At 61.0% G+C, this 25975-nt stretch overlaps 3 protein-coding genes across 12 annotated transcripts in view; all 3 read left to right on the top strand.

Moving 5' to 3' along the window:
* Positions 1–16277, top strand: part of MYO9B (myosin IXB) — a 63800-nt gene extending 47523 nt beyond the window's left edge. For 4 of the 9 annotated variants that reach the window (XM_037818618.1, XM_037818617.1, XM_037818616.1 and 1 more), the window contains exons 16-39: positions 113–235; positions 899–979; positions 2015–2125; positions 2563–2685; positions 3766–3915; positions 3992–4158; positions 4547–5443; positions 5787–5853; positions 5981–6108; positions 8473–8606; positions 8818–9008; positions 9433–9531; positions 9631–9804; positions 9898–9936; positions 10066–10177; positions 11119–11192; positions 11614–12025; positions 12127–12232; positions 12342–12473; positions 13509–13632; positions 13987–14034; positions 14273–14412; positions 14805–14935; positions 15017–16277. In XM_037818618.1, coding sequence (XP_037674546.1) covers positions 113–235; positions 899–979; positions 2015–2125; positions 2563–2685; positions 3766–3915; positions 3992–4158; positions 4547–5443; positions 5787–5853; positions 5981–6108; positions 8473–8606; positions 8818–9008; positions 9433–9531; positions 9631–9804; positions 9898–9936; positions 10066–10177; positions 11119–11192; positions 11614–12025; positions 12127–12232; positions 12342–12473; positions 13509–13632; positions 13987–14034; positions 14273–14412; positions 14805–14935; positions 15017–15432 — 4179 coding nt within the window. In that variant the 3' untranslated portion in view covers positions 15433–16277. The remainder of the gene's footprint in view (positions 1–112; positions 236–898; positions 980–2014; positions 2126–2562; positions 2686–3765; positions 3916–3991; positions 4159–4546; positions 5444–5786; positions 5854–5980; positions 6109–8472; positions 8607–8817; positions 9009–9432; positions 9532–9630; positions 9805–9897; positions 9937–10065; positions 10178–11118; positions 11193–11613; positions 12026–12126; positions 12233–12341; positions 12474–13508; positions 13633–13986; positions 14035–14272; positions 14413–14804; positions 14936–15016) is intronic. The other 5 variants (XM_037818621.1, XM_037818620.1, XM_037818623.1 and 2 more) reach the window with 4 other exon arrangements.
* Positions 16278–17837: 1560 nt separating this feature from the next.
* Positions 17838–21865, top strand: USE1 (unconventional SNARE in the ER 1). 2 transcript variants are annotated; one of them, XM_037818626.1, is made up of 8 exons: positions 17838–17969; positions 18296–18345; positions 18463–18541; positions 18638–18790; positions 19244–19256; positions 19661–19688; positions 19885–20056; positions 20290–21865. In XM_037818626.1, the coding sequence occupies exons 1-8, from the start codon at positions 17868–17870 to the stop codon at positions 20470–20472; spliced, it is 780 nt and encodes a 259-aa protein (XP_037674554.1). In that variant the 5' UTR covers positions 17838–17867; the 3' UTR covers positions 20473–21865. The 2 variants fall into 2 exon arrangements, with proteins under 2 accessions (XP_037674554.1, XP_037674552.1); XM_037818624.1 differs by having other exon boundaries at positions 19882–20056.
* A 1145-nt stretch (positions 21866–23010) lies between these two features.
* Positions 23011–25035, top strand: OCEL1 (occludin/ELL domain containing 1). Its single transcript, XM_037818393.1, is given in 7 exon segments — positions 23011–23025; positions 23027–23080; positions 23363–23539; positions 23671–23870; positions 24112–24277; positions 24469–24522; positions 24692–25035. Coding segments are annotated over 7 exon segments (789 nt in total). The 3' UTR covers positions 24815–25035.
* The last annotated feature ends 940 nt before the right edge of the window (positions 25036–25975 follow it).

The following is a 25975-nucleotide window of genomic DNA, read 5'->3' as shown; positions in this document are numbered from 1 at the left end:
ACGGAGCCCCCAGAAGCTCCAAGGGCATCCTCTCGGTCTGCGGGATGGGGTGGTCCCAGCGCAGTCGGCCGGGGGCTGCAGCAGGGCTGGCCGGACCCTGTGTCTGTCTTAGAACCTGCTGGACTCGCGGTCCCTGAAGCTCATCATCGGCATGACGCTGCACGACCGCACCACCAAGTCGCTGCTGCACCTGCACAAGAAGAAGAAGCCGCCGAGCATCAGTGCCCAGTTCCAGGTGGGCAGGCGGCCGTCCCCCTGGGGGGCTCCCCGCCTCGGTGCCGCCAACGGCCCGAGCACCGCCGGACACCACCCACCTGATACCAACTCCAGGCAGACACGTCCCCAGACCACACCCCGTGAGCGCTCCTGGGCCAGGGGACCCCATCAGCCCCAAATCTGCGGCACACATTTAAATACACCCCCAGGAGCTGGGGATCACCCTGGTTTATCCCGTCTCGCCCATCGGGAATTTATTCTGGGGTACAGGGTGACTGATGCCAGCAGCAGCCCCACGTCACAACCTCACGGCAGACCCAGGGGGCACGGGCATCCCTGCCGCATTTCCGTTTTCCCCTTGGCTGCTGGGAAGCTTGGGACAACATTTGGAGAGGAACACAACAGCCGCTCGCCCTCACCTTTCGTTTTTCCATTCCTCCGTCTGAGTCTTCTCTTCCCACCGGTGCCCGTCTCTTGCGAGAGCTCTGCAAATCCTTTTTGGAAGGAGCAGGTGGAGACCAAAATGCCTGCGTCCGTGGTCCCGTGCGAGCCTGAGCCTCGATTACCCGGGTCCCAGCCCCTGAGGGCACAGCCGCGGGCTGGAGTGTCCAGCTGTGGCCTCTTGGGCCCCACGGCCCCAGCTCAGCCCCAGGACGACCTGGAACGTCCTCTCTCTCCCCAGGCGTCCCTCAACAAGCTCCTGGAGACGCTGGGGAAAGCCGAGCCCTTCTTCATCCGCTGCATCCGCTCCAACGCCGAGAAGGTGGGTGGCGCCTGCGTGGCGGGGACGTGGAGGCCAGGCTCTGTCCGGGCGAGGGGGTCGGGGGACGGCAGTGCGCAGAGGGTCAGCAGCGGGCAGCCCAGGGGGCAGCCGAGAGCAGGGACGCTCCCTGGAACACAGAGGGGCTCCCAGAGAAAGAGGGATGAGGGATAGGTGGGGTGTGCACAGAAGTGGTCCACGTGGAGAACATACCGGAAGGCAGGGACAGGAGCTGTGCAGCAGCCCAAGTCACAAGGCACACAGAGGCCCCCCCACCTGCCTGGAATTTTCTGGAAATCCCCCGGAGCCCCTGCAGGGAGCTCAGTGCTGGATTCCATTCGCTCCCCGGGGCTTAGCCAGGGCTGCCTGAGGATTGGGGCTCACCTGTTGGCGCAGGCGAAGGCCCGAAGCCCCCTGGCTGCCCGCCTCACCCGTCTGAATCCACACTGCTGTTCTGGATCTGCCACCAACACATCCAGAGCCCCATGTCCACCTTTTCCCACCCCCCTCTTCCCACGAGTCTCCTCCCTGGCCCCCCACCGGGGTCTCAGAGCACTCGCCCTTTTCAGGAATCTTCTGTCACCCTCAGACAACTCGGGAGACGCCCCATCGGTGCCGCTCTGGGCGGGGGGCCGTGGGTCTCTCCCCCCGTGTCCTGCCCCACCGGGTGAAGTCCATGCCCAGAGTCCTCGTTTCCAGCCGTGTCTCCCCTCGCCCTGTGCCCCCCGGGAGCCAGTGTCTCCCTGATCCCTGCCAGCCTCTCGGACGCAGCCCATGGGGGTCCGAGCAGCACCCACCCGTCCCCTCGGGTGCCCTCCACCCTCCTCCCTACACCAGCCCATCCTCACCACCAGGCACCCACCCTCGCCCCGGGGCCTGGCACAGAGCGTGGGCCCATAAAGGCTCGCGGCTGGGCCCTTAGAACTCTCTGCAGCAAGTTCAGTTAGCAGGTGCCTCAGTTCCCTCCGTGCCCTTACCCGACTGGAGGTTGCGGCCCCCGTGCCCTGCAGCCCCCTGACCCCGCGCCCCCCGCTGCAGAGGGAGCTGTGCTTCGATGAGGAGCTGGTGCTGCAGCAGCTGCGCTACACGGGCATGCTGGAGACCGTGCGGATCCGCAGGTCGGGCTACAGCGCCAAATTCACCTTCCAGGTATGTGGCTTCGGGCTACGGCCGCCCTTTGGGGCCAGGAAACCCTCCCCAGTTCCGGCCACCAAAGCCATCTCCAGGCTCCGCCAGCATCCCCTGGGGTGAGGACCCCGCTCTGTGCCCCTAGCTGGCTGCCCTGGGGGCCTGGCCAGACCCTCGCCCGCGTGGCCTTGGGCACTTGACTATTTGCGATAATCGCTGACCCGGAAGTCACGTATTCCCGGCAGCGGCCCGGCCCTTTACCGAGGGTGGCCCCGGATAGACACACGCGGACTCAAAGAAAGATCCAGTGTTGCGTGTCTGCAGCCACTTCCTTCGGATTTCAACCCTTCCAGAAAGCCCGAGGTCTCAGATCCCGTTGCACCGTCAGGGTCCACGGCTTGGAGAACCAGGCTGGGGTGGACGCACTCACGTGGCTTTCCCTCCCCTGGATCTCGTAGGACTTCACGGAGCAATTCCAGGTGCTGCTGCCCAAAGATGCCAAGCCCTGCCGCGAGGTCGTCGCCGCTCTGCTGGAGAAGATGGACGTGGACAAGGAGAACTACCAGATCGGACACAGCAAGGTCAGCCCCCTCCGCCCCTCCGCCCCTCCGCGCCGGCCCCTTCCCCGGGGCTTGGCTTAGGAAGCGCGCGGTTTCCGAGAGAGCAGCCGTGGGAGCCGTGGGGAGGGGGCTCGGGCTCAGCCCACCCTGGCCGCGACCCTCACTTGCTGCTCGCTCACCAGGGTCACGGGGGCTTGCTTGGCCTCCCCATTGCCAGTTTCCTCACACCTAGAACGAGGCGTCCTGAGCCTGCAGCGCATTTCGGGACCACTGGTAGCATCTGCCGGGGGTTTCCTTTACTCGGTTTCCCTCGCTCTGTGGGGGGACTGCACGTGGGCCGCTCGGCCGCTTTCGTCAGCCTCAGAGGGTGGCATTACAAGGTTTTTTAAATCCCCTTACGATTCCTCGAAAAGTTAAACGTGGAATCACCACATGATTCGGCAACCCCACTCCCAGGCATGAGCCCTGAAGAGTGGAAAGCAGGGGCTCAGGCGGACGCTTGCTCACGTGCGTTCACCACATCGTGTCCACAGTAGACACACCCAGGCGTCCATCCATGGGCAAAGGGGCCAGCAGGGCGCAGCCTCTCCATACGGTGGAGTATTGCGCAGCCATAAAAATCAGGGCAGTTCTGATCCGCTGTACGACACGACAAACCTAGAAAACATGAAGCTCCGAGAAAAGCCAGACACGAGAGGACAGATGCCATTGAACCCTATTCGTTGAAACTTCTGGAACAGGCAGCTCCGTAGAGACGGAGCAGATCGGGCTGGGGGAGGAGGGAAGGGAGGGACGGCTGATGGGGACGGGGCTCCTTCTGGGGTGATGAGAACGTTCTGGAACTAGATGGAGGTGTTGGCTGCTCAACACTGTGAGTGTCCTAAATGACACTGGATTTGTAAGTGTTATTTTACATTATCAATTTTACATGGTCAGTTTTATGTTATGTGAACTTTATCTCCATTTAAAAAAAGGAAAACCAGCCGTCAGTGGCAGCCAGCTGGGTCTTGCTCCCAGGGTGCACCATGCGGACCCCCCAGCCCCAGGTTTTGGGTGAGGGGCTCTGGTGGCTGACCCCGGCCCTCCCTGCCACCCGGCCAGGTGTTCCTGAAGGAGACGGAGCGGCAGGCCCTGCAGGAGACGCTGCACCGGGAGGTCGTGCGGAAGATCCTGTTCCTGCAGAGCTGGTTCCGGATGGTCCTGGAGCGCCGGCACTTCCTCCAGATGAAGCGGGCGGCCGTGCTCATCCAGGTGGCGCGTGGGGCCCGTGGCCGGCGGAGGAGGGGGCGGCTGTCCCCAGGCCCCTGACCGCTCGCTCTCCCCCCAGGCCTGCTGGCGGTCCTACCGCGTCCGGCGGGCGCTGGAGCGGACGCAGGCGGCCGTGTACCTCCAGGCCGCGTGGAGGGGCTACCAGCAGCGGATGGCCTACCAGCGCCGCCGGCAGAGCACCATCCGCCTGCAGAGCCTGTGCCGTGGCTTCCTGCAGCGGAAGAGGTGAGCACAGGGGGCTCCAGCTCCCCGGAATGTTCCAGAAGCCGGGAGGGCCCCTCACCAAAGAGCTGCCGGTGGAGTCACCGGGAAGCCACTCGGGGCTTCGGGAGGCCCGGGAGGGGCGGGCAAGGCGGAGCACTTGGGGTGGGGGAACCCAGGCACCCAGACCCCAAATGATTTAAGGGGCTTCCCTGAGCAGACCTAGCGGGGGTCTCCGGCCTGGACATGGGAGCCAGGCCAGGCCCAGGCGTCCCGACGACCAGCGGCCCTTCCCGCAGCCTCCCCGTCCTTCCAGCCCGCGGTCAGCTCGAGGGTCCACGCCCCCTGGGTCAGTTCTCGAGTGGCGTCCACGGCTGTTTCTAAACCGTTCCCTTTACTTTCCGCCCGCCAGCTTTCGCCGGATGCTCCTGGAGAAGCAGGAGGCCGAGGAGAAGGAAAGAGAGTCTCAGCTGGCTGCGAGGAGAGAGGCCGCCATGGGTGGGCCAGGCCCGGCGGCCGGCGGGGAGCAGGAGCCGGAACCTGCAGAGGCCCCCAAGTCCCTGGCTCCGGAGCCTGAGGCACAGCTGAGTGATGAGACCCCAGCAGAAACCCCAGCCCAGCCAGAGAAAGAGAACCCGATCCCGGAGAAGCCTGTTCCACCCCAAAAATCCACAGCCGAACCCCCCGAGAAGGCGCCCAGCAGCCGGGAGAAGCGCGAGTGGCGGCGGCAGAGGGGGCTGGAGCACGTGAAGTTCCAGAACAAGCACATCCAGTCCTGCATGGAGGAGAGTGCCCTCCAAGAGGCTTCTGAATTGCCACTCTCAGAGCAGAGGGAAAGCCTTCCGGAAGACGCTAAGGAAGGACAGGAGGACATAGCCCCTCCGGACCCCGGGACGGAAGCCCCGGATGCATCTCCTGAAGAGCCGCCCTCGGTGGCCAGTGAGGCCGCGGAGGAGGCCCGGGCGGCTCCCCAGGACGGCAGCCCCAGGCCTGGCCGTGCAGAGCGGCCCACCAGCCTGCCCCTGGACAGCGGGGTCAGTACCCCGGCCCCCGCTAGCACCCCAGAGACCCCCACCAAGGACAAGAGTAGAGCAGTCACCAGCCCCAGAGCCCAGGACTGGCCCGAGAGCCCGGGCGGCTCGACACAGATCCAGCGGTACCGGGACCCGGACGCCGAGCGGCTGGCCAGCGCCGTGGAGCAGTGGAGGGGCAAGAAGCTGCTGGCCGCCGGCTCCGGCGCCATGCTCAGCCAGTCGCTGGATCTCAGCGAGCGGCACCGGGCCGCCACGGCCACGCTCAGGCCCTCCGAGTAAGCGCCCCCTTCCCCGCCTTGTCCAAGCACTCGGGGCCGGGGCACGTGTGGCCCAAAGAGCCAGGCAGCTCTGGGTCCAGGAGCCTCCTTAGGGAGCCCTGGGGAGGAGCGGGACAGGGGCGGCCAGAAAGGACCCCTACCAGCCGGGACCCAAAGCCCAGTACTCTGAAAACTGGGCCTGCTTTGGGGGTGGGGCCTTTGCTGCTGTGCGGGGCTGTCCCAGGCTCGGGGGGCTGGTGCCCAGCGTCCCCGCCTCTGCCCACCAGGACCCCACCGAGAACCCCTCGGTCACAAATCAGATCGGCTTCCATGAGCCAAGGCCGCGTGTCTGATCTTGCAGGGAAAGGCGCATTTCCTTGTCCACCAGTGACGTCTCCGGGCTCCTCCCGTCACCGGCCAAGACTCAGGTAAAGCATCGGGCTGCGGGCCTCAGCCCGGGGTCCCCACCGGGAGAGGGAAAGGTGACACGGGGATCCCCTGCCCACCCTGACCCCATTCCTCACCCGGCCCCCTCCTCTGCCCGTTGTCCTGCAGCCTTTGGTAGAAACCGTGGACGGAGAGTCCAGCTCCAGGAAGCCAGGGATCCAGAAAAAGAAGTTGGGGGACGTGGCCTCAGGCCTGGATGTGGCGGCACTCTCCCCAGGCCCCCCAGCCGACTCTAAGTAAGTGCGGGATGTGGGGTTCACGGCCGAGGACTCGGTTTCCCTGGACGCCGCGTCTCGGGGCGCTGGGACCTCTCTCCCAACTTTGTGTCCTAAATGTGGTCACAGTGGACACTGGGCCACACGTGAACCTGCCCCAGAGCCAGGCTCGGTGGCCGCCCTGGGGGAGGTGACTGTGGCTGAGGCCGCCGGCCACTTGGCCTCCCCTCGCCTAGGTCTGCGGGACAGGGAGGGCGCATCTCGTACGTGGGACAGACGTGAACTTGGGGGGGCTGGAAGGCGGGCTCTGGTGGGCAAACAGCAGCACCTGAAAAGATATGTCTCCGCCTTAATCCCCAGAACCCACGAACCTGACCGCGTTTGGGAAAAGGGTCTTTGAAAATGGAATGGAGGCCTGGCTTCCGAGGGGCGGTCATTCTGGGTTATCCTGGAGGCAGGGACAGCAGGGACACGGCCGCGAACCCAGGGGTGCCTGGAGCCCCGGAGCTGGGGACATGGCAAGGCGTGTCCCCTTCCTGCTTTCTTTTTTTTTTTCCTTTTTTTTTTTTCTTTTTTTAATAGAGATTGTTCACAAACCATATAATCATCCAAGGATCCAAAGTGCACTGTCAGTTGCCCCTAGTACCATCATACAGCTGTGCATCCATCACCACAATCGATTTGTTTTTCAATTTTTAGAACATTTTCATTACTCCAGAAAAGAAATAAAAATAAACAAGGAAACTTAGATCCTCCCATACCCCTAACCACTCCCCTCCGTTATTGATTCATAGTGTTGGTAGAGTACATTTGTTACTGTTGATGAAAGAATGTTAAAATACTACTAACTGTAGAGTAACTTTGCAATAGGTATATATTTTTCCTATATGCCCCTCTATTTTTAACTTCTAGTTCTAGTGTCATACATTTGTTCTAGTTCGTGAGAGAGATTTCTAACATTTGTGCAGTTAATCACGGACATTGTCCACCAGAAGATTCACTGTTTTACACATTCCCATTTTTTAACCTCCAACTTTCCTTCTGGTGACATATGTGACTCTGAGTTTCCCCTTTCCACCTCATTCACACACCACTCAGCACTGTTAGTTATTTTCAGAATAACGTGCTACCATCCCCTCTGTCCACTCCAACATGCTTAGGGTCACCCTAGTTGAACTTTCTGCTCATGATGAGCAACCGCTCCCCATTCTTTAGCCTCATTCTATATCCTGGTGACTTATATTTCATGTCTGTGAGTTTGCATATTATAATTAGTTCGTATCAGTGAGACCCTGCAATATTTTTCCTTTAGTGTCTGACTTATTTCACTAAATATAGTGCCCTCACGGTTTCTTCCTCAACCAGTTTTTTGTTTTTTTAAGATAGTTTTGTTCACCGACCATGCATTCCTTCCTAAGTAAACAAACAGTGGTTCTCTGTATAACCTCATATTCATGTATTCACCACCATCACCACTCTATATAAAGACATCTCCATTTCTTCTGCAAAGAAGGAAGAAAAATCAAAGAAGGTAGAGGCAAAAGAAAAAGAAAAAAAATGACAGCTAAAAAGCAACAAAAGGAAAGAGAGAATTAAACTAAAGTAGAAAAAAGAGTCAGACGACGTCACCAGTGCCAAGAGTCCCTTACCCCACCCTTATGTCCCCGTTACAGGCATTTAGCTTTGGTATATTGCCTTTGTTACATTAGAGACATAGTACGATGCTTCCGTTAACTAAAGTCTCTAGTTTGCATCGATTGTATTTTTTTCCCCATCCCACCCCATTTTTAACACCTTGCAAGGCTGACATTCATTTGTTCACTTCCTTGGTTTCTTAAGCTCAGCATCACGTTTTCAGGGTTCACCCATGTTGTAGCACAGATCAGACCTCCGTTCCTTTTTATGGCTGAAGAAGATCCCGTTGTCTAAAGGGGCCACATGCTGTTTCTCCACCATCCATTGACAGACATTTGGGTTGCCTCCACTTTTGGCTCTTGTGAACGAGGCTGCAATCAACACTGGGTTACAAGGATCAGTCCGAGTCCCTGCTTTCAGTTCTCTTGGGTCTACACCCAGGATGGACTTTCCGGGCCACAAGGGTAATTCCGAATATGTTGGACCTTTTGAGGAACCGCCAAACTGTTTCCCATGGCAGCTGCCCCGTTTTATATCCCCACCAGCAAAGCACAAGCGTTCTAGCTTCTCCACGTCCTCACCAGCACTCACTGCTGCTGTTTTTGTTTTTTGTTCCTGTTTTATTGCAGCCATCCCAGTGGGCGTGACGTGCCCAGCATCCTTTCCAGAGGCGCAGTCCCTGAGCGGCTGGCGAGTGTAGTCCAGTCCCTTTCCCGAGCCTTAAACGAAACCTCTTGCTCTCTCATGCAGATCCACGTTTAAGAGACTCTTCCTGCATAAAACCAAGGACAAAAAGTACAGTCTGGAGGGCCTGGAGGAGACGGAGAACACGGTGTCTGGGCAGATAGTGCTGGAAGCCGTAGCAGTGAAGAAGAGTCCGGAAGGTTGGTCACACCCCGACGGGGTCACGGGGATACTGAGGTCTCGAGGGGGCACCGCCTGCCATCTGTGGGCTCGGCCCTGGCCACGGAGCTTCTGGGGCTGGTCCCTGACCCCTGGGGCAGCTCCCGGCCACCGGATCTCCACGGCCAGCCACGTCTTGACAGCGTGTGTGACCGGATCCCGCCCTCACCAGCCGCCCCTTCTCTCCCACAGCCCCCTCCGGCCACCAGCACCGACCCCCGGCCAGTGAGAAGCCCACCAAAGAGCCGGGAGGCAAAGGGAAGAAGAACCGGAACCTCAAGGTTGGCAAAATCACAGTGTCTGAGAAGTGGCGGGAGTCGGTGTTCCGGAAGATCACCAACGCCAACGAGCTCAAGTACCTGGACGAGTTCCTGCTCAACAAGGTGGGCCTGGCGGGCGGCCTCCGGGCTGGGGGACAGGCGACCGGAGCAGCGTCACTCCGCACCCTGGGCCGGGCCACGTCCCCGAGCCACACACGTCCACCCTCGCTGAGCTGGGACTTAGGAACTAGGGTCTGTGATCCTGATTGTCAGAAAGTTCTAGAAACAAAACCGTTGTTCCTAAGACAGGCACGAGCTTGTTTTCTGCAAAACCTGAGCTCCTGGGAGGCGATGCAGGAGGTTCCGGGTGGACACGAACTGGGGGGACGCAGTTCCACCAGTGTGACGTCCTCCCGGGCAGAGAATGGCGCGGGCCGAACCGGCGGGGGCTGCGGGGCCGGGGCTGGGTCATCCAGGACATGAGCTGGGAGGAGCCCCCTTGGCCAGCCCAGGCACGAGGGGCCACCAGACCGCCCTCCGTCCCCAGGTCAACGACCTGCGCTCCCAGAAGACAGCGATCGAGAGCCTGTTCATCGAAGCCACCGAGAAGTTCCGGAGCAACATCAAAACCATGTACTCCGTCCCCGTAAGTGGCGGTGCCTCCCCTGAGCGCCGGGCCCCAGACACACGCCTGTCCCGTGTGCGCCCCGAGCCCGGGGGTGCAACCCTGCCTCCCCCCTTTCAGAACGGGAAGATCCACGTCGGCTACAAGGACCTGATGGAGAACTTCCAGATCGTGGTGAACAACCTGGCGGCCGAGCGCGGCGACAAAGACACCAACCTGGTGCTGAACCTGTTCCAGACGCTGCTGGACGAGTTCACCCGGGGCTACACCAAGAGCGACTTCGAGCCCCCGAAGGTGGGCACCTCTCGGGGGGACGCAGGGGGTGATGGGGGGCAGGCCGGGCCGGCAGGTGCCCCACACAGACCTCGTCCTCCACTTCCCCCGCAGAGCAAGTCGCACAAGAAGAAGCGGAAGCAGGAGCGGGCCGTGAGTGGGCACGGGTGGCAGGGGCTCTCCCCGAGCCAGGGCCACGGGGGGAGGAGGGACCCCCGACCGAGCCCCCTGAACCCCTCTGCAGCCCCCTGACCCCCGCGCTCCACCACCCGCTGCCCGCAGGTCCAGGAGCACAACGGGCACGTCTTCAGCAGCTACCAGGTGAGCATCCCGCAGTCGTGCGAGCAGTGCCTCTCCTACATCTGGCTCATGGACAAGGCTCTGCTCTGCAGCGGTGAGCACCCCCGGCCCCCCGACAGCCCCTTTCCTCAGTGTTGCCCACTGCCCACCCCACACAGGTCACCCCGGTTTCCTGTCTCCAGGCCTTTGTCTGTGCCAGACGCCCTCCAGGGCCACACCACAGGTTTCAGACGGAGCCAGCCGGGCCCGGTTCTCTCTTCAGCACTTTGCCCACTGTCCCCCTCCAAGCACCCAGGGGTTGCCGACCGTCCTGAGCCCTGAGAGCCCCAGGCCTGCCCCTCCCCAGATGCCGTCCTCATCTTGAGGATAGAAGCTACTTTCTCAGCATCCCAGAGCCAACCCCGGGTGCCCTCAGACAACAGGAGGTTGCAGTCTCCCCATTCCGGGGGCCGGGAGTCCGACTCAAGGCGGGGCAGAGCTGTGCTCCCTCCGGGGCTCCAGGGGGGCTTGGCTTGTGGCCACGTCGCTCCTGTTTACCACTTGCTGTCCTGCAGCCGCCTTCCCACTGTCTGTGCGTCTGTCTTCTGCCCCTTCTCTGTTGAAACCGCTCCCTCCTTAGCAACCCCACTTCCAAACAAGGTTCTCTTCCGAAGCGCTGGGGACCCAACACATGCTTTACAGAGAGCCCAGTTCCACCCACAGCAGATACCCCCTTTCCAGCAGACCCATGTCCCCCTTCAAAGAAAACCCAGCCTCATGTCGGCTCAACAGCCAGGGGTTTGGTGCGGTCAGAGAAACAAAAGTAGCCTCGTGGGCCCTGGCCACGGGCCGAGTCCCCAGGGCCACCCCTTCGCGGGGACCGAAGCCCAGGCGCCCCCAAAGCCCTGCCCTGGGCTTGCTGGCCGGGGCTGCAGCTGAGGCCACTAACGGCCACCAGCAGTGACCAGTCCCTACAGGTGGCATCGGGGGAGGGTGGGGCATCCCGGAACCCTGGGGTCCCCACCACAGCCTCTGAGCCCCCCTGTCACCTCCCAGTGTGTAAGATGACCTGCCACAAGAAGTGTCTGCCCAAGATCCAGACCTACTGCTCCTACGCCTGTGGGAGGAAGGTGAGCGCCGGGAGGGGGGGGGGGCGCGTGGAACTTTCCGGAATGAGGCCCCTTCGGTCCAGGGCCGCGTGCCTGGGGGAGGTCGCCTGGATGGACGGGCGGCGGAGAGGAAGGGCCTGGTGCAACGGAGGACAAGCACAGGGGCTGGTGGGGAGGGGGCCGCCGCTCTGCTGCCCCCGCCCTGTGTGAGCCCCTAAGGCCCCCCTGACACCGCCACCTGGAGCACAAAAGCCAGGATCGCCTGCTTGGAGGGACTGGGGGCACTGCACACGGGGATTTCGTGCCCTGTGGCCGTCAGGCTGACTTCCCCAGTGGCTACATGAGGAAACCCCAAGGGCCCGGGGAAGGACGGAGCCCCAGGGGCATGTGGGCAGAGCCTGGGGGGCAGGAGGAGCACTGACCCCGACTCTCGACCTCGCAGAGCGAGCTGGGGGCCGAGCCGGGCCACTTTGGCGTGTGCGTCGACAGCCTCACCAGTGACAAGGCCTCAGTGCCCGTCGTGCTGGAGAAGCTTCTGGAACACGTGGAGATGCACGGCCTGTACACCGAAGGCCTCTACCGCAAGTCCGGAGCCGCCAACCGCACCCGGGAGCTCCGGCAGGCCCTGCAGACGGGTGGGCGTGGGGACGGACGGGTACGCGGGCAGGTGGGCGCCAGGCCACAGCCCCGTCCGCACGCCCACCCCTGTCCCACTCTCCCCGCAGACCCCACGGCGGTCAAGCTGGAGAACTACCCCATCCACGCCGTCACGGGGGCGCTGAAGCAGTGGTTGCGGGAGCTGCCCGAGCCCCTCATGACCTTCGCCCAGTACCACGACTTCCTGCACGCCGTGGGTGAGCGTGGCCGACGGGCGGGTCGGGGGGCAGGGCTCTGGACTCCCACGTGGCCAGCAGGGGCCCCGTCACCCCACCCCGTGCCTCCCTGACGCCGACAGAGCTGCCCGAGAAGCAGGAGCAGCTGGCCGCCATCTACAGCGTCCTGGAGCACCTGCCCGAAGCGAACCACAGCTCGCTGGAGCGGCTCGTCTTCCACCTCGTCAAGCAAGTGCCCCCGCTCGCCCGGTGCCCCCCGCGCCACGTTCCCAGGGGAGGGGGTCCCCGCTGGGATGGGGGCCAGGGCTCGGCTTCACCGCCGCCCCCGCTCCCCCAGGGTGGCCCTGCTTGAGGACGTCAACCGCATGTCGCCGGGCGCCCTGGCCATCGTCTTCGCCCCCTGCCTGCTGCGCTGTCCCGACAACTCGGACCCGCTGACCAGCATGAAGGACGTCCTGAAGGTCACCACGTGAGTCCCGGGCTGGTGGGAAACCCTAGGGCACTCCGTCCCAGCCGGGGTACTGCGTGCATGGAGAGAAGTCCAGAAGGAAGGGGAGTCATCTCCGAGTTGCGGGGCTGTCCGGTCCGATCCGTTTCACGCTCCTTTCGTTCTGAACATTCCCTTACACACGCACAGACGTGATTTTACTATGAAACCTGGGGCGGCCGTAACAGAGCAGCACACGCGGGCGGCTTCAAGCCCTGGGACCCAACCCTCCCGCCCTTCCGGAATCCAGAAGTCGGAAATCACGGGGTTCTCATGGCCCCACTCCCCTGAAAGCTGTCAGGCCCTGGCGGCAGCTTCCAGCCTCTCTCTGTGTCCCCCTGACCTTCCAAATGTTCTCATCTTAACTAAACACATCCTCAAAGACCGTGTTCCCACAGGCCAGGGCTCGAGCCCATCTCTCTGGGGGACACGGTTCAGCCCCTAATGCACGCTGGGGCCTGGGTCCTGAGGGGCAGTGACCCACCCCACAAGGCTCGAGAAGCCCCCCATCCCAGCCTCTGCCACGGGCCAGGGGGGTGCCCGGGCGAGAGGCAGCTGCTCCCAGAAGCCGTGTTCTGGAAGCTTCTTCCCTTCCCGAGTGCGCGGAAGGCTCCTGGTCACGAGATTGTCCCCCTCGGTGGTTTTGCCGGGCGAGTGCCCAAGGCAGCCCTTCAGGGACAGCCTGGGACCAGGGCCGGGGGACACTGGGCAGGGGGTGCCACCTGCAGACCTGCGCCCAGCCTCTTCGGGGGCCTTGGTTTGGTGTTTCCATTGTGTGTGCTGGTGATTAGGGGGCTGCCTTCTCTGTCCGGGCTGAGGCCCCCCAGGACTGACCCTCCAGGCTGAGATCCCCTCCCAGGACTGCCCTCCAGCAAGCCCTGGCCCAGCCGGCTTGTTCCTCCGCCTTGCTTGCTGGGGACCGGCGGGGAGGCCCCCACCTGCCGCGTCTGTGGGACAGGGACAGGCCCCGGGGCGGGCGGGGTCCGGCCGCTGAGTGGCGCCCGGGGCTGCCGGCAGGTGCGTGGAGATGCTGATCAGGGAGCAGATGCGGAAGTACAAGGTGAAGATGGAGGAGATCAGCCAGCTGGAGGCCGCCGAGAGCCTCGCCTTCCGCCGCCTCTCGCTGCTGCGCCAGAACACGGTGAGCGGGGCGCCCGGCCGGGCCCCGGGCCCCCCAAGACCCCGGGATCCCAGCCCGCTCGGTGGAGCAGCCGCCTCGGCCCGGGACCCCCGGGGAAGCCGGGGTGGGGGCGGGGCCCGCCGTGCCGGTGCGGGAGGCCCCGCCCCTTCGCCGGGCCACGCCTTGGCTGCCAGGCCCCGCCCCCTTGTTCCGGTTCCTCCTTGGCCCCGCCCCTTCGCTGGGTTGGTCCTCCTCCACCTGGCCCCGCCCCTCGCCCTGTCTCTTCTCGCTTGGCCCCACTCCTCACCTGCCTGGCCCCGCCCTCCACCCTCCCGGCCCTGCCCACGTGGTCACCCTGTCTCGTCTCTCCCCCAGCCGTGGCCGCTCAAACTGGGGTTCTCATCCCCTTATGAGGGGATCATGGTATGTACCCACCCAGGGGCCACCCGCCTGGGGCACGTCTCCGGGTGCGGCTGCATGCAGGGGTCCCCTCGGCCCCCGGGAGCACGTTCTAACGGGCAGTGCATGCTGGGGGAGGCCCCAGGCCGCCCCAACGACTAACCACCCCACCCGCCCGGGCACGCCCGGATCGTCCACCTCGGAACTAACTCTCCCCGAGCCGCCCGGACCCCCAGCCTGATCCCCCGCCGCCCCGTTTCAGAACAAGAGCCCCCCGGTGCGGGCCGGCAGCAGCGGAGCCCCGGAGGAGCTGGGAGCGCTGCCGGAGGAGGCGGCCGAGGGCGATGAGGACCGCGAGAAGGAGCTGCTCATCGAGCGCATCCAGTCCATCAAGGAAGAGAAGCAAGTGCCCCCCACCCCCAGGACAGCCCCGGGGGTGGGGTCCCCTCTTCAGGCTGGGCCCCTCCATAACCCGCGGGCCTCTGCCTGCCGGAAGGCGAGTCAGGATGTGCTGGCAAAGCAGCCAACAGCAGCTCGCGGCTTCCACCATGCCTGACGCAGGGCCTGGGTGCAGAGGGGCCCCTGGGCGCACCTGCAGGGGACAAGGGCAGCTCCCTGTTGGGTGATGCCGGGCAAGGGTAGGGGTGAGGGGATGTTACAGGCCGGGGGTACCAGGCAAGGGAGGGTCTGAGGGGCACAGAGCTGTGTTCTCCAGCAGAATGGCTTGTTCTGGCACTTCCCGTGGGGTAGCGTCCACACCAGGGTCTCCCCTGACCCCAGCCCCTCTTTGCCAGGGAGGACATCACCTACCGGCTGCCCGAGCTGGACCCACGCGGCTCCGACGAGGAGAACCTGGACTCGGAGGCCTCGGCCAGCTCTGAGAGCCTCCTGGACGACAGGGCCGGGCCGGCCACCACCCCCGAAGGTGGGTACTGAGGTCATGGCCGCCCGCTGCCTTCCCAGCAGCCCCGGAGCTGCAGTAACCCTGCCGTCTGTCTCTCAAAAGGGCCCCCCGCGCCAGCTCTCCCCTGCCCTGGCGCCCCTGCCCCGAGCCCCCTCCCCACGCCAGCCGCCCCGCGGCGACCGAGGCCGCTGTCCTTCGCGACGGTCCGGGTGAAGACCCCGCGGCGGACCCCAATCATGCCCACGGCCAACATCAAGCTCCCGCCCGGCCTGTCCTCCCACCTGCCCAGCCGGGCACCCGGGGCCCTGGAGCCCCTCGTCCTCGTGCGGCGCCGAGAGCCACCCGCCCGCCGGCCCGACCTGGTGCAGTCTGTCTACGCCGCGCCCGGGCCCGGCCGGCCCATCCCAGGCGCCCGGGAGCCCCTGGACGAGGACGACCGGCCGCTCGGGGCCAGGCGGAGGTACTCCGACCCCCCAACATACCGCCTGCCCCCCGCTTCAGGCCAGGCCAACGGCTGAGGGACCCCGGCCAGCAGAGCCCGCACGTCCGAGGACAGCCCCGCACCGGTGCACGCATGTCTACCCGCTGGGCACCCAGGAGCTGGACGCTGTCGCCCTGGAGCGAGCACCCCGCTGTCACAGAGGATCCGGAAACGCACAGCACGCAGCAGGAGGCCTGCGTGGAGCCCCGAGTGCAGTTGGACCAGGCCAGGCAGCCTCCACCATCACCACCTGCCTGGCACTGCCTGGCTCCGCAGGAGGACCAGACACGGCGGGTGGCCCAGCGTCTCCCCCACCCCCTTTTTTTTTTATGTTTTTATGGTAACTATTTTTCTGTACGTGGTTTACATAACCTTAAACTGTAACAGCCTTAACGCAAGGACCAAACAGTGTTTTTTATAAACATATGTACATGTAAAGACGTTTCCATTAACCCCACACGTCTGCCTTCGACTCTGGATGGAGCGGTCAGGACAGCCCCATGCGGCCACCACACCCCACAGGCTCGGGCCCAGACCCAGCGTGAAGACTTGGGGCGCGTTCCTCGGCCAGCAGGCAGCCTACCCCGCAGACGTCCCGCATCTTGGGGGGTTGCCGGAACCATCCGGAGCCGGGACACGAGGCAGGCAGCGACCTCCGGCCGGGGCAGCAGAGTTCCCAAGCATCACGGCCCTGACACGGGAGGCTGCACCCCCAGGAGCTGCTGTCCCCAGCCCCCTGGACCTCGGGGCCACTTCCGGGCAAGGAGTGCAAGGCCTGAGGCTGTACGTCCCTCTCAGGCTCACCCAAGCCCCAGACATTGGACACGTGGGTCTGGGGTGAGGGATGTCGCGCGCGCCACATGAAATAAAAAGTGCCTAAAATGTGTGTGTACACAGTTCCTGTGCAGACGGGCTCAGGGGCTGGGAGTGGGTGATGCCTCTTGCTGGGCTTTGCTGCCTCGAACCCCCCACAAACCAGAGGCTGCTGCTGGTTGAATTCCACACAGCTCCTCGCACCAAGGACACAGACTCCTGGAGACGCTGTTTTGTTGATTGATCCAAGGGATGGGGAGCTCACTCAGTGAGGAGAGTCACCTCCAACACGTGATTTACAATTGGGGAAACTGAGGCTAGGAAGCGAGGCCTCTGCCCAGCTCTGCTTGTCAGCCAGAGATGTCCACTGCAAGGGCTGCCCACAAAGCAGGGGCACTGGTGGGAGGTGACTGCTGGGTGGGTGGGGGTGCTGCAGACCCCAAGTCCAGACCACACGGGAGCTGCCAGAGGGAGAGAGTACCTCTGAATCTGGCCAGACCCCCATCCTCATCCCGTGTATCTGACCCCAGCCCTGCGTTGTGCACAGCAGCCTACAGGGTGGAAGTTCCTGATCCCCTCATTCCAGAGGGGGGCACTGGCATGGAGAGGCTGGGGGACTTGTCCAAGACCCCTTGACCTGCCCCAGGCAGGGTCTCCTCCATGATGTTTTTGGACCCCAGGCCCACCAGTGAGACCCAGCTGATCAGGGACACAAGAGACCCAGGAATGGGGAGATGGAACAGAGGGGCCACCTGCTGGCACCCCAATTCTGTCTGCCCCAGGAGGGTGGCTTTCCTGGCCTGTTCCCAGGGACCCCACAGAGGTCCAGGCATCCAGGCCCACTGGAGCCCCAAAGACTGGCTGGCATCCCCCAAGAGGCTCGCTTCCCAGGAGAGGACACAAGCCAACGAGAGTTAAGAGCCCCGGGGAGCTCAGCCAGTGGACTCCACCCAGTGCCTCCCGGGCCCCGCTTCCCTCCGTCCTTCCATCTGTTCAGGAAGCGGCGGCAGAGCTATCGCCTCCAGCATCTGATGCACGTTCTTCACTTACTAAATCATTCACTTAAGTTGAAAAATGTTATGAGTGAACCAACTTTACCGTGCTTTGGTTTTAAGGCACCATAAACATTAGTGACCAAAAAATTGGTCCATTTCAATTGGATTTTTATCAATACTCGGCCGGGGCTGGAGTCCGGAAGCTCATGACAGCACGATGGGCCCCTCTCACAGATAATAAATCCTGGGTGGGGAAAGCCTTGGTCTCCGAAGTCCCAGGCCCGGGCCTCTCCTCCGCGAGAAAGCAGGGAAGGCTGCCTGGAGGCGGAGGAGCTCAGCGCGTTCAAGAATCCAGGCAAGAGTGGCCGGGGAGGCATTATGAGCAGGGGGAACGGAAAGGGAAGGCCAAGCTTAGCAAGGAGAACAGGTTTCTTCCAGCCTTTCCGGAAACGTTAAGACGGTGGCGTTCCGAAGCAATCTTGCCCTCAGGAAATATGGACGGAATGGCGTCTCCACTTGAAATAAAGGCTTCGTCCGGCCCAAACAAAGCTGGCTCGGCGTCCGGTGGGCGGGCACTTCCGCCCGCAACGATGCTGGGGACAGGCACTTCCGCCTTCTCTTACGATGGCGCCGCCGGAAGAGGCGGGGCATCTCCCGGGAGGTTATGGCGGCGTCGAGGCTGGAGCTGAATCTGGTGAGGCTTCTGTGCCGCTGCGAGGCGATGGCGGCGGAGAAACGGGACCCCGACGAGTGGCGTCTGGAAAAGGTGAGGGGGGGACCCGAGCTACCGAGTAGACCCCAATTCCTGGAGGCCGGTCCCCAGGGCTGGCTGCCACTAGGCCGCCTCCCGCGCCCCGAAGTGCCCCCGGCCACACCCCTTCCGGTCGGCGCCGCCACGTCCACCTGCAACTCCGGCCCCGCCCCTGCGCCCCGCCCCTACCCGCTGGTCCCGCCCCCTACCCGCTGGCCCCGCCTCCTGGCGCTTGGCTCCTCCCACTCGTTAACCCCGCCCCCATCCTGGCCCTGCCCCTAGCCCTGGCCGAGTAGAACGGGGTGGGGGACCCCGACTGACACCCCACTTTCCCTCCCCAGTACGTGGGGGCGCTGGAGGACATGCTGCAGGCTTTGAAGGCCCAGGCGTGGTGAGTGCTAGGCCGCCTCAGGTTTCCAACCTGGCGGTGGGCTCCAGGGGGCCCAGCCGAGATGCCCACCAGGCTGGGAACAGTGACAGTTTCCTTCTTCCTCCTCGAACCTCCCAGCAAACCGGCCTCCGAGGTAATCAACGAATATTCCCGCAAGGTGGACTTCCTCAAGGGGATGCTGCAAGCCGAGAAGCTGGTGAGCTGGGCTGTGTCTGCCCCCTTGCCCCCCATCACGCTCACCAGAGTCCCCAGGACCCGCCCTCCGGTGACCCCTCCCCCCCCATTTTTGCAGACCTCGTCCTCAGAGAAGGCACTAGCCAACCAGTTTCTGGCCCCCGGCCGTGTGCCCACCACAGCCAGGGAGCGGGTGCCAGCCACGAAGACGGTGCATCTGCAGTCCCGGGCCCGGTACACCAGTGAGATGCGGAGTGAACTCCTAGGCACGGTAGGACTTCCTCCCTGTAGTCCTGGGAGTCCCTTGGACAGGAGCCGGGGTTCCTAAGGACCTGCCAGCCTCGACCCTGGGGCATCAGAGATTTCCCACCAGAGGGGCATTTTGGCTGGGGCTTTGTGAGATGAATAGGAGTTGGGTAGAAAGAAGAAACAGTACACATCTGGTTAAGCCTCCAGTTGGCCGGAGCAGGCTTTGGCTCCTGGCTTATCACTTCCCATGAGACAGGCAAGTGCCTCCATCCATAAATTAGGACAAGTGTGTCCCTGAGCATTTTACATAGATCAGCTCAACCCTACAAAATAGGATTTGTTGTCATGACCAGTTTATAGATGAGGAGAGTGAGGCCCGGAGGTTTCCTGAGGCTGGGGAGGTTCTGAGAGCAGAAAGGACAAGTTTGGGGGCAGCAGGATGAGTGGCTTAATGCCCCCCACCTTCTCCCTACAGGACTCTGCCGATGGTGAGTTGTCCTGAATAGGACAGGACAGGAGGCCCGGCTGCCTGAGACAAAATGCACGTCCTTGCTATCCCATGTACCTTGTGCCCTGCCCAGGGAGGGTGTCCCCGGGGGCATCACCGTATTATGCCTGGAATGGGGACTAAGGCCGAGGGGGTGGCCTCTGCGGGAGACACAGCTGGGGTGTCCCCAAGGGACCAGGGCAGGGCCAGAGGGAAGGACGTGGGGGGTGAGGAAGGCTTCCTGGAAGACAGGGCATTTGAGCTGGAGCTTTGAGGCATGATTAGGAGCCCACCAGGCAGCAGGCAAGATGGGGAACGGCATTCCGAGGAGGCCAGGCAGCACATCAGAGGCTCAAAAGCACAAGTCAATCCTCTTCCTTCTCATTTGGCCTGTTCTGCTTCCAGAACCTGAGCTGAACGTGCGGAAGCGAACGTGAGTGTCTTTATTCTCTGGGCTGTGGGGGAATGTTGGGGAACTGGACAAACCAGGAGGGTCTTAATCACAGAAGCCATTTCTGGGAATGCTCTTTCTGGAAGCCAAAGCAAAGGGGAAACTGAGGTCCCAAATGGGCATTACAACATGTTGGTCTTTTCTCCCCCACCCCTTCTCCCATATATGGGGTCAGCAGGATAGCAGGGCCCAGGCCAGCAGATGAGAAGCAGTCAGATGCAGAGCTAGATCTCATCCTCCAGCGGCACCAGAATCTTCAGGAAAAACTGGTGGAGGAGATGCTAGGCCTGGCCCGGAACCTCAAGACCAACACACTGGCAGCCCAGAGTGTCATCAAGAAGGACAACCAGGTACAGAAACCCTCCAGACCCTGCTCTAGGGCATCAGAGAAGGCTTCCCAGTAGAGGGACACTGTGGCCAGGGTTTTGTTAGATGAATAGGACTTTGGTAAAGGCCAACATGACATTCCCAGCAGAAGGCCCAGCACCAGTAAGAGCTAAGAGGTGCAGGCCTAGCCCAGGGTCGGCAGAGAGGCCAGATGTGGCCCCCGATCCTGTCAATACCCTGTCTGCCTCACCCGCAGACCCTGTCACACTCACTCAAGATGGCCGACCAGAACCTGGAGAAGCTGAAGACAGAGTCAGAGCGGCTGGAGCAGCACACGCAGAAGTCAGTCAACTGGCTCCTCTGGGCCATGCTCATCATCGTCTGCTTCATCTTCATCAGCATGATTCTCTTCATCCGGATCATGCCCAAACTCAAATAAAGGTCTGCCCCCACCCCCCACCCCAGGCTCCCCTGTATGATAGACAACGAGATGAGACGATCTTTGTAAGAGGTCCCCAAGCACCATGGGGAATAGGTGACCAGGGGAAGGGAGGAGGTCAGGCTGGGGGGCAGTGATTCAGCCAATGCACCCTATTCCCTCTTGGGGTCAGCCTGCATTGGCTGAGGCTGGGCCCCCCAGAGACCCCCAAGGAGCCCCCAGCCTGGGAACCTTCAGCCCTGCGGGGTCAGGATAGGGCCAGAGGGATGGGCAAGAGGCAGGGCCATTCTTGGAGGTCTTCCTAGAGGAGGGGGCATCAGTGCTGGGCCTTCCCTGGGATTAATGGTGACAATTCTGCACCAGCCACAGCAGAAACTTTTGCACATATCCTGCAGTCATTCGTCTCCTCCCAGCTCACAGTCTGACCATTTCAGAGAACTAGGTGGGGGGGCTAGAGTTGGGACCCTGTAGGTGGCTCGGGGAGCAGAGATCCTGGGAGAAGGGCAGGCCTGGCCCTCCTCCCCCCACTGCAGCCATCCATCAAGGGGCACAGCCTGCGGCAGGGAGACCATGTGACAGCTACGTGGTGTGTCTGTCCTGGACAGTGGGGAGTGGATCCCCCAGGAACAGGGGTGCAAAACCACCAGGTACAGAATTCATAAAAAGAACAGCTTATAGTGAAGGAGGCTCATGCCCGAGACAAAGGGAGGGTTCAACCTTAGGTACAAACCCCAATAACAGAATTTACCACTTAATGAGCCAGAGAACAAAATTGGAGGCGCCGAAGCAGGGATTTATGCGGCTCAGTTTCCATTATTGGTTCTCTTAAAAAAGGAGTGGACGGATATTTTCCTAACTTAATGGAAAAACCTCAAACCAAAAGGCAGCACCAAGATTAATAGTCAAATACTGGAAGTTCTTCCCACAGTTCCTTCTGCTTCCCTCGAGATTTATTACTATTCTGGAGATACTAGAAAATTCTATTAGACAAGAAGAAGAAATTGGACTTTGAAATGAGAAAAGGAAGAAAAAAGAGGAGGCAAAATTAATTGCGCTGTGTATAGGATAGACCCAAGCAAATTGACTAAAAAGCTGTGTCAACAAGATAATTCAGTAAATTAGAAAGGGACATACTAGGTATTTAAAAATTGATTTCCTCCAACAACAAAAAAAAGCTGCAAAATATATTGAAAGATCCTATTTTTAATAGTAACAAATAAGATATATTATCTCCTTGTTACACTAATTTCCCTGATATATGGAGAGCTCTTAAAAATAAAGAGGAAAAATTAGAAGATTTGCAAAGGATATGAACAGAAAAATGTATATATAAGTGGTTTTTTTAACGTGTTCACTCATCAGATTAGCCAAGATTAAAAACTTTGAAAACGCACTTCAAGTAATCTGTGATGACACCTGGTTCTGACAGGGTTGTAGAAAAAGTCAGGGTTTCTCTCCCTGCTGGGGGGGGGTGGGGGTGGGGGTGGTGCATATATAGGTGCAACGTCTTTGAAGAATGATTTAGTAATATCTTTCCAAATTTAAAATGCATAGTCCCTTGAATAGACATTTCACTAAAGAAGATGTACAAGTGGCCATAAGCATGTTAAAACATGCTCAATATTGTTAGCCATTAGGGAAATACAGATCAAAACTACAAGGAGATACCACTTCCCACTCATTAGAATGCTTTAATAAAAAATTTTAAAAAGAAAAAGCAGAAAATGATAAGTGTTGGTGAGGATGTGAAGTTGGAATCCACATCTGCTGCCGTGGAAAATGGTCTGGTGGTTCTTCATAAAGTTAAACATAGAACTGCCCTATGACCTGACAATTCCATCCTAAGCATTGACCCCAAAGAATTGAAAGCAGGAGCTCTAAACAGTTACTTACACGCAGATGTTCTTAGCAGCATCATTCACAAAAATCAAAAGGTGCAATATTATTTAGCCTTTAAGAGATGAAGTTCCGATCTGCTCTACCACGTGGATGAAACTTGCAAACTGGCTCAGTGAAAAGTCGGGCACAAAAGCCACATGGCGTGTAATTCCATTTTATGTGCAAATCCGCCCAGTCAGAAAGTAGAAAAGGGGATACCAGGGGATGGAGAAATACTGCTTAAGGGGTGCAGGGTGTTTTCCTGGGGTGATGAAAGGGTCTTGAAACTAGATAGGGCTTGTGGTTGCACAAGATGTAATCCCACTAAGCGCCAATGCACTGCACGCTTTAAAACGGCGACTTGTACGTTATGCGGATTTCACGTTAATGAAAAAAAGAAAAAATGTCAATATTACATGTATAATTGAATAAATAAAGAAGTGCAAGTTCGCCAAAAACACTGCGTTTTCCAAATAAACCGAGGGTGGGAGAGGATGAGCCCCTCTCCCAGGCCACACACTGGGTCAGGTCGACGTCAGACTGGCACCTGTTTCAGGTGTGTGCGGTGAAGGACCCGCCCTCCTGGCCACGCCCCTTCCTGGCCAGGCCACGCCCCCTCCCGGCCGAGCGATCCCGACAGCCGGTCCGAGCTTCCAGTTAATGCACAACCGGGACCCGAGGCGCCTCTCCGGGAGCGGCCCCGGGCTCGGAACCCCGGACGCTGGGACAGGTGACCCCGAGCAGGAGCTGTCCGCGCGACCAGCAACCAGGGCGGGGGCCCCCGGGGGGCTTCTTGAGGGTGGTGACCGGGGGAGTCAGCGCGCTACCGCCGCGGGCGCGGCTCCGGGAGCGCGGGGGTTAAAGCAAGCCCGGCCCAGGCGGCGCGGTGACGTCAGGGGTATATTTGCATAGCTATTTTCCGGGGCACGCAGGCGGGGGCGGGGACGGGAGCTCGCTGGGGGGCCAATCGCGTGCGTCTATGCAAATAGCGGTCCCTCCTCCCGGCCCGCAGGCCGCCCGCCGCCCGCCCCCGCCGCGCGCGGGCCTCGTCGTCCCCCGCGGGAACCGCCCGCCAGCGCGGGGACCCCGCAGCGGCGCCGCCCCGAGGCCGATGCCCACCCGGGGGCCCCCCAAAACCCGTGGCTCCCGGGGGGTCCCCCAGCCCCGCCCGCCCGGCCCTGGGCCTCCGGTGAGTCGGGACTGGGAGGGGTGTCCCCTGGCCGGGGGGCTACGCTAAGAATTCAGCCCCCTGAGGTTGAGGGATCCGAGCTTCCCGTCACCCCTGTTAACCCCAAATCATGATTCCCTCGGGGTCTGCAGCGACAGGTGCCTCGAGGCCTCGAAACCAGCTCACCCCGCCTTCCGGGCCAGCCCCAGCCCCAACCCAGAGCCCACAGGTCGAGATCCAAGAAGATTGTGTTTGAGGATGAGCTGCCCCCGCAGTCCCTCCAGGGCACCAGGAAGCCCAATGGAGCCGTCCCGGGGGGGCATATACCCCACCGGGTGCCTGACTATGAACTGTGAGTGTCCCCCATGGGGTTCCTGATGCCTGGGAACAGGGATGGGGTACTGCGGCTGGGGCTTTGACGGGTGAATAGGAGTTTACCAAGAAGTACCAGAAGAGGGAACAGGAGGTTGCCGGCAGGGAGTCCAGCATGGATAAAGGCATGAAAACTGGATAGGAGAAAACCAAGTTACACAGATGAAGGGAAAGAGAGGGGTTCTTTACACCCACACTCTGATCTCCCCTCACCCCAGCAGTAAGTACCCACCAGTGAGCAGCAAGAGGGAACGGAGCTGCTATGTGGCCGTGTTCCAGGACCAGTACGCAGAGTTCTTGGAGCTGCAGCAGGCGGTGGGCTCGGCCCGGGCAAAGCTGGGGCAGTTGGAGGCCCTGCTGAGCTCACTGCCCCCACCCCGAAGCCAGGTCAGTGCGGCCGGAACCCCCTGCCCGGCAGCCCTTCCGCCTCCCCAGCTCCTCCTCCAGTCTGGGCGGGCACTGCAGGGCATGGGGCCGGGCCGCCCTCACGGTCTTCCTCTGGCATCTCACTTCTCAGTTTGCCTCCGTCCCTGGGCCCAGCACCCCCTGAGCTCCCACTCCTCCTCCTCTCACCTCAGAGAGAAGCCCACATCGCTGCCCGTGTCTGGAGGGAGTTTAAGAAGAAGCAGACGGTAAGTTGTGATGTCCCCTGAGCTTGCTTTTGTGTCCCGACGCTCCCACGAGCCTGACACCCTGGTGCCCATTTTCTGAGACCCCGAGAGGAAGAAGCACAGGCCAGAGCAGCTTGAGGGCTGCAGGCTAGCCCACAGCAGGGACTTTCCTGACTCTTGCCCCGCCCAGGACCCCAGCTTCTTGGACAAGCAGACCCGCTACCACTACCTGAAAGGTAAACTGAGGCACCTCAAGAGGCAGATCCAGAAATTCGACGACCAAGGGGACAGCGAGGGCTCCGTGTACTTCTGAGTGCAGAGGGACATGCCAGGGTGGGGGTTTGCTTTGCCGTTTCTGCCCAGCCCCTCTGCCTAGTTTGGCTTCCCCAAATGGCAAAGGCTTCCTCCTTGGAGCCTCAGCCTTCCAGAACATTCTCTGGGATCCCCAATCTTGACCCTGTGAGGACTCCTGAACTCAGCCCACCTCCTGGAAGCAGGTCTTGTTCCACTGGAATAAACATGTTAAGAGTTTTATTTTGCTTGTCACCCAAGAAAAGATTCTCCCCATCTTTCAGAGGGTAAATATTGAAGTTCCAAGGAAGGGATTTGTCTGGGGTCTCCTGGGTGAATTTGAATCCTCATCTGTCCAGGGCCCAGATGTGGCTTTAGGAGGTCAAGGGGGATGTGGTGGGAAAGGGGCCAGGAGTTTCCACAGGCCTAATAATGGAGGCAAGAGTGGCAGAGGACACCTGTCTTGCTTAGAAAGTGTCCTGATTTCCTGGGGAGGGTGTGATGCTGGAGACTACCTGAGTGGGGAGCAACCATGGAGGCCAGAGATGGCTTTCTGTAGGAGGGGCCATTTGGGTGGGGTTTTGTAGGCGACATAGGAGTTCAGCAGTCAACTATCACAATCTGACCTGGGGACAGGTTGGCAAGAACAGACCCCATGGTCTCACTCACTCCTCTGATGCCCTCAATTTGTGAACCTGAGAAATGGGGCATTGCTGCCCAGCCCAACAGGGTGGACACAGCCCCACTTACCAGATTGTCTCCAAGGACTCTGACCTGGGCTCTATGCTCCCCATCCCACCTCTACCTCAGTCCCCTCCTGGGGACAGGGCATGCCCATGAAATCCCCCCATCTTCCTGTCCTGCTCCAAAATGGACTTGGGGGCAGTTAGGAACCCTAATGGGAGCACTTTGGAGGACTGGGACAGCCTTCAGGGCTGAGCACTAATTTCTGCCTTGCAGGGCCTCAGTGAGGGCCCAACAAGTGCCACAGCCCTGGCCAGACACCCCCACATATGCCTAACCCCAATCCCCACAGAGCAGGGCCACAAACTTCTGAGGCGGGATGGCAGTGAACCTGTTCACCTGCACCAGCCCATGTCCCACCTCGATGGGCAGCAGCCTCACCCTCCAAACACCCACTCAGAAACCAAACTCCAAACAGGCTCAGGCACAAAAGGAGAAG

The sequence above is a fragment of the Choloepus didactylus genome, chromosome 25, assembly GCF_015220235.1.
Source record: "Choloepus didactylus isolate mChoDid1 chromosome 25, mChoDid1.pri, whole genome shotgun sequence".
NCBI classification, from domain to species: Eukaryota; Metazoa; Chordata; class Mammalia; order Pilosa; family Megalonychidae; genus Choloepus; species Choloepus didactylus.
Note: the sequence above shows the minus strand (reverse complement) of the source record. Positions and strands in the feature narration are given on the sequence as shown.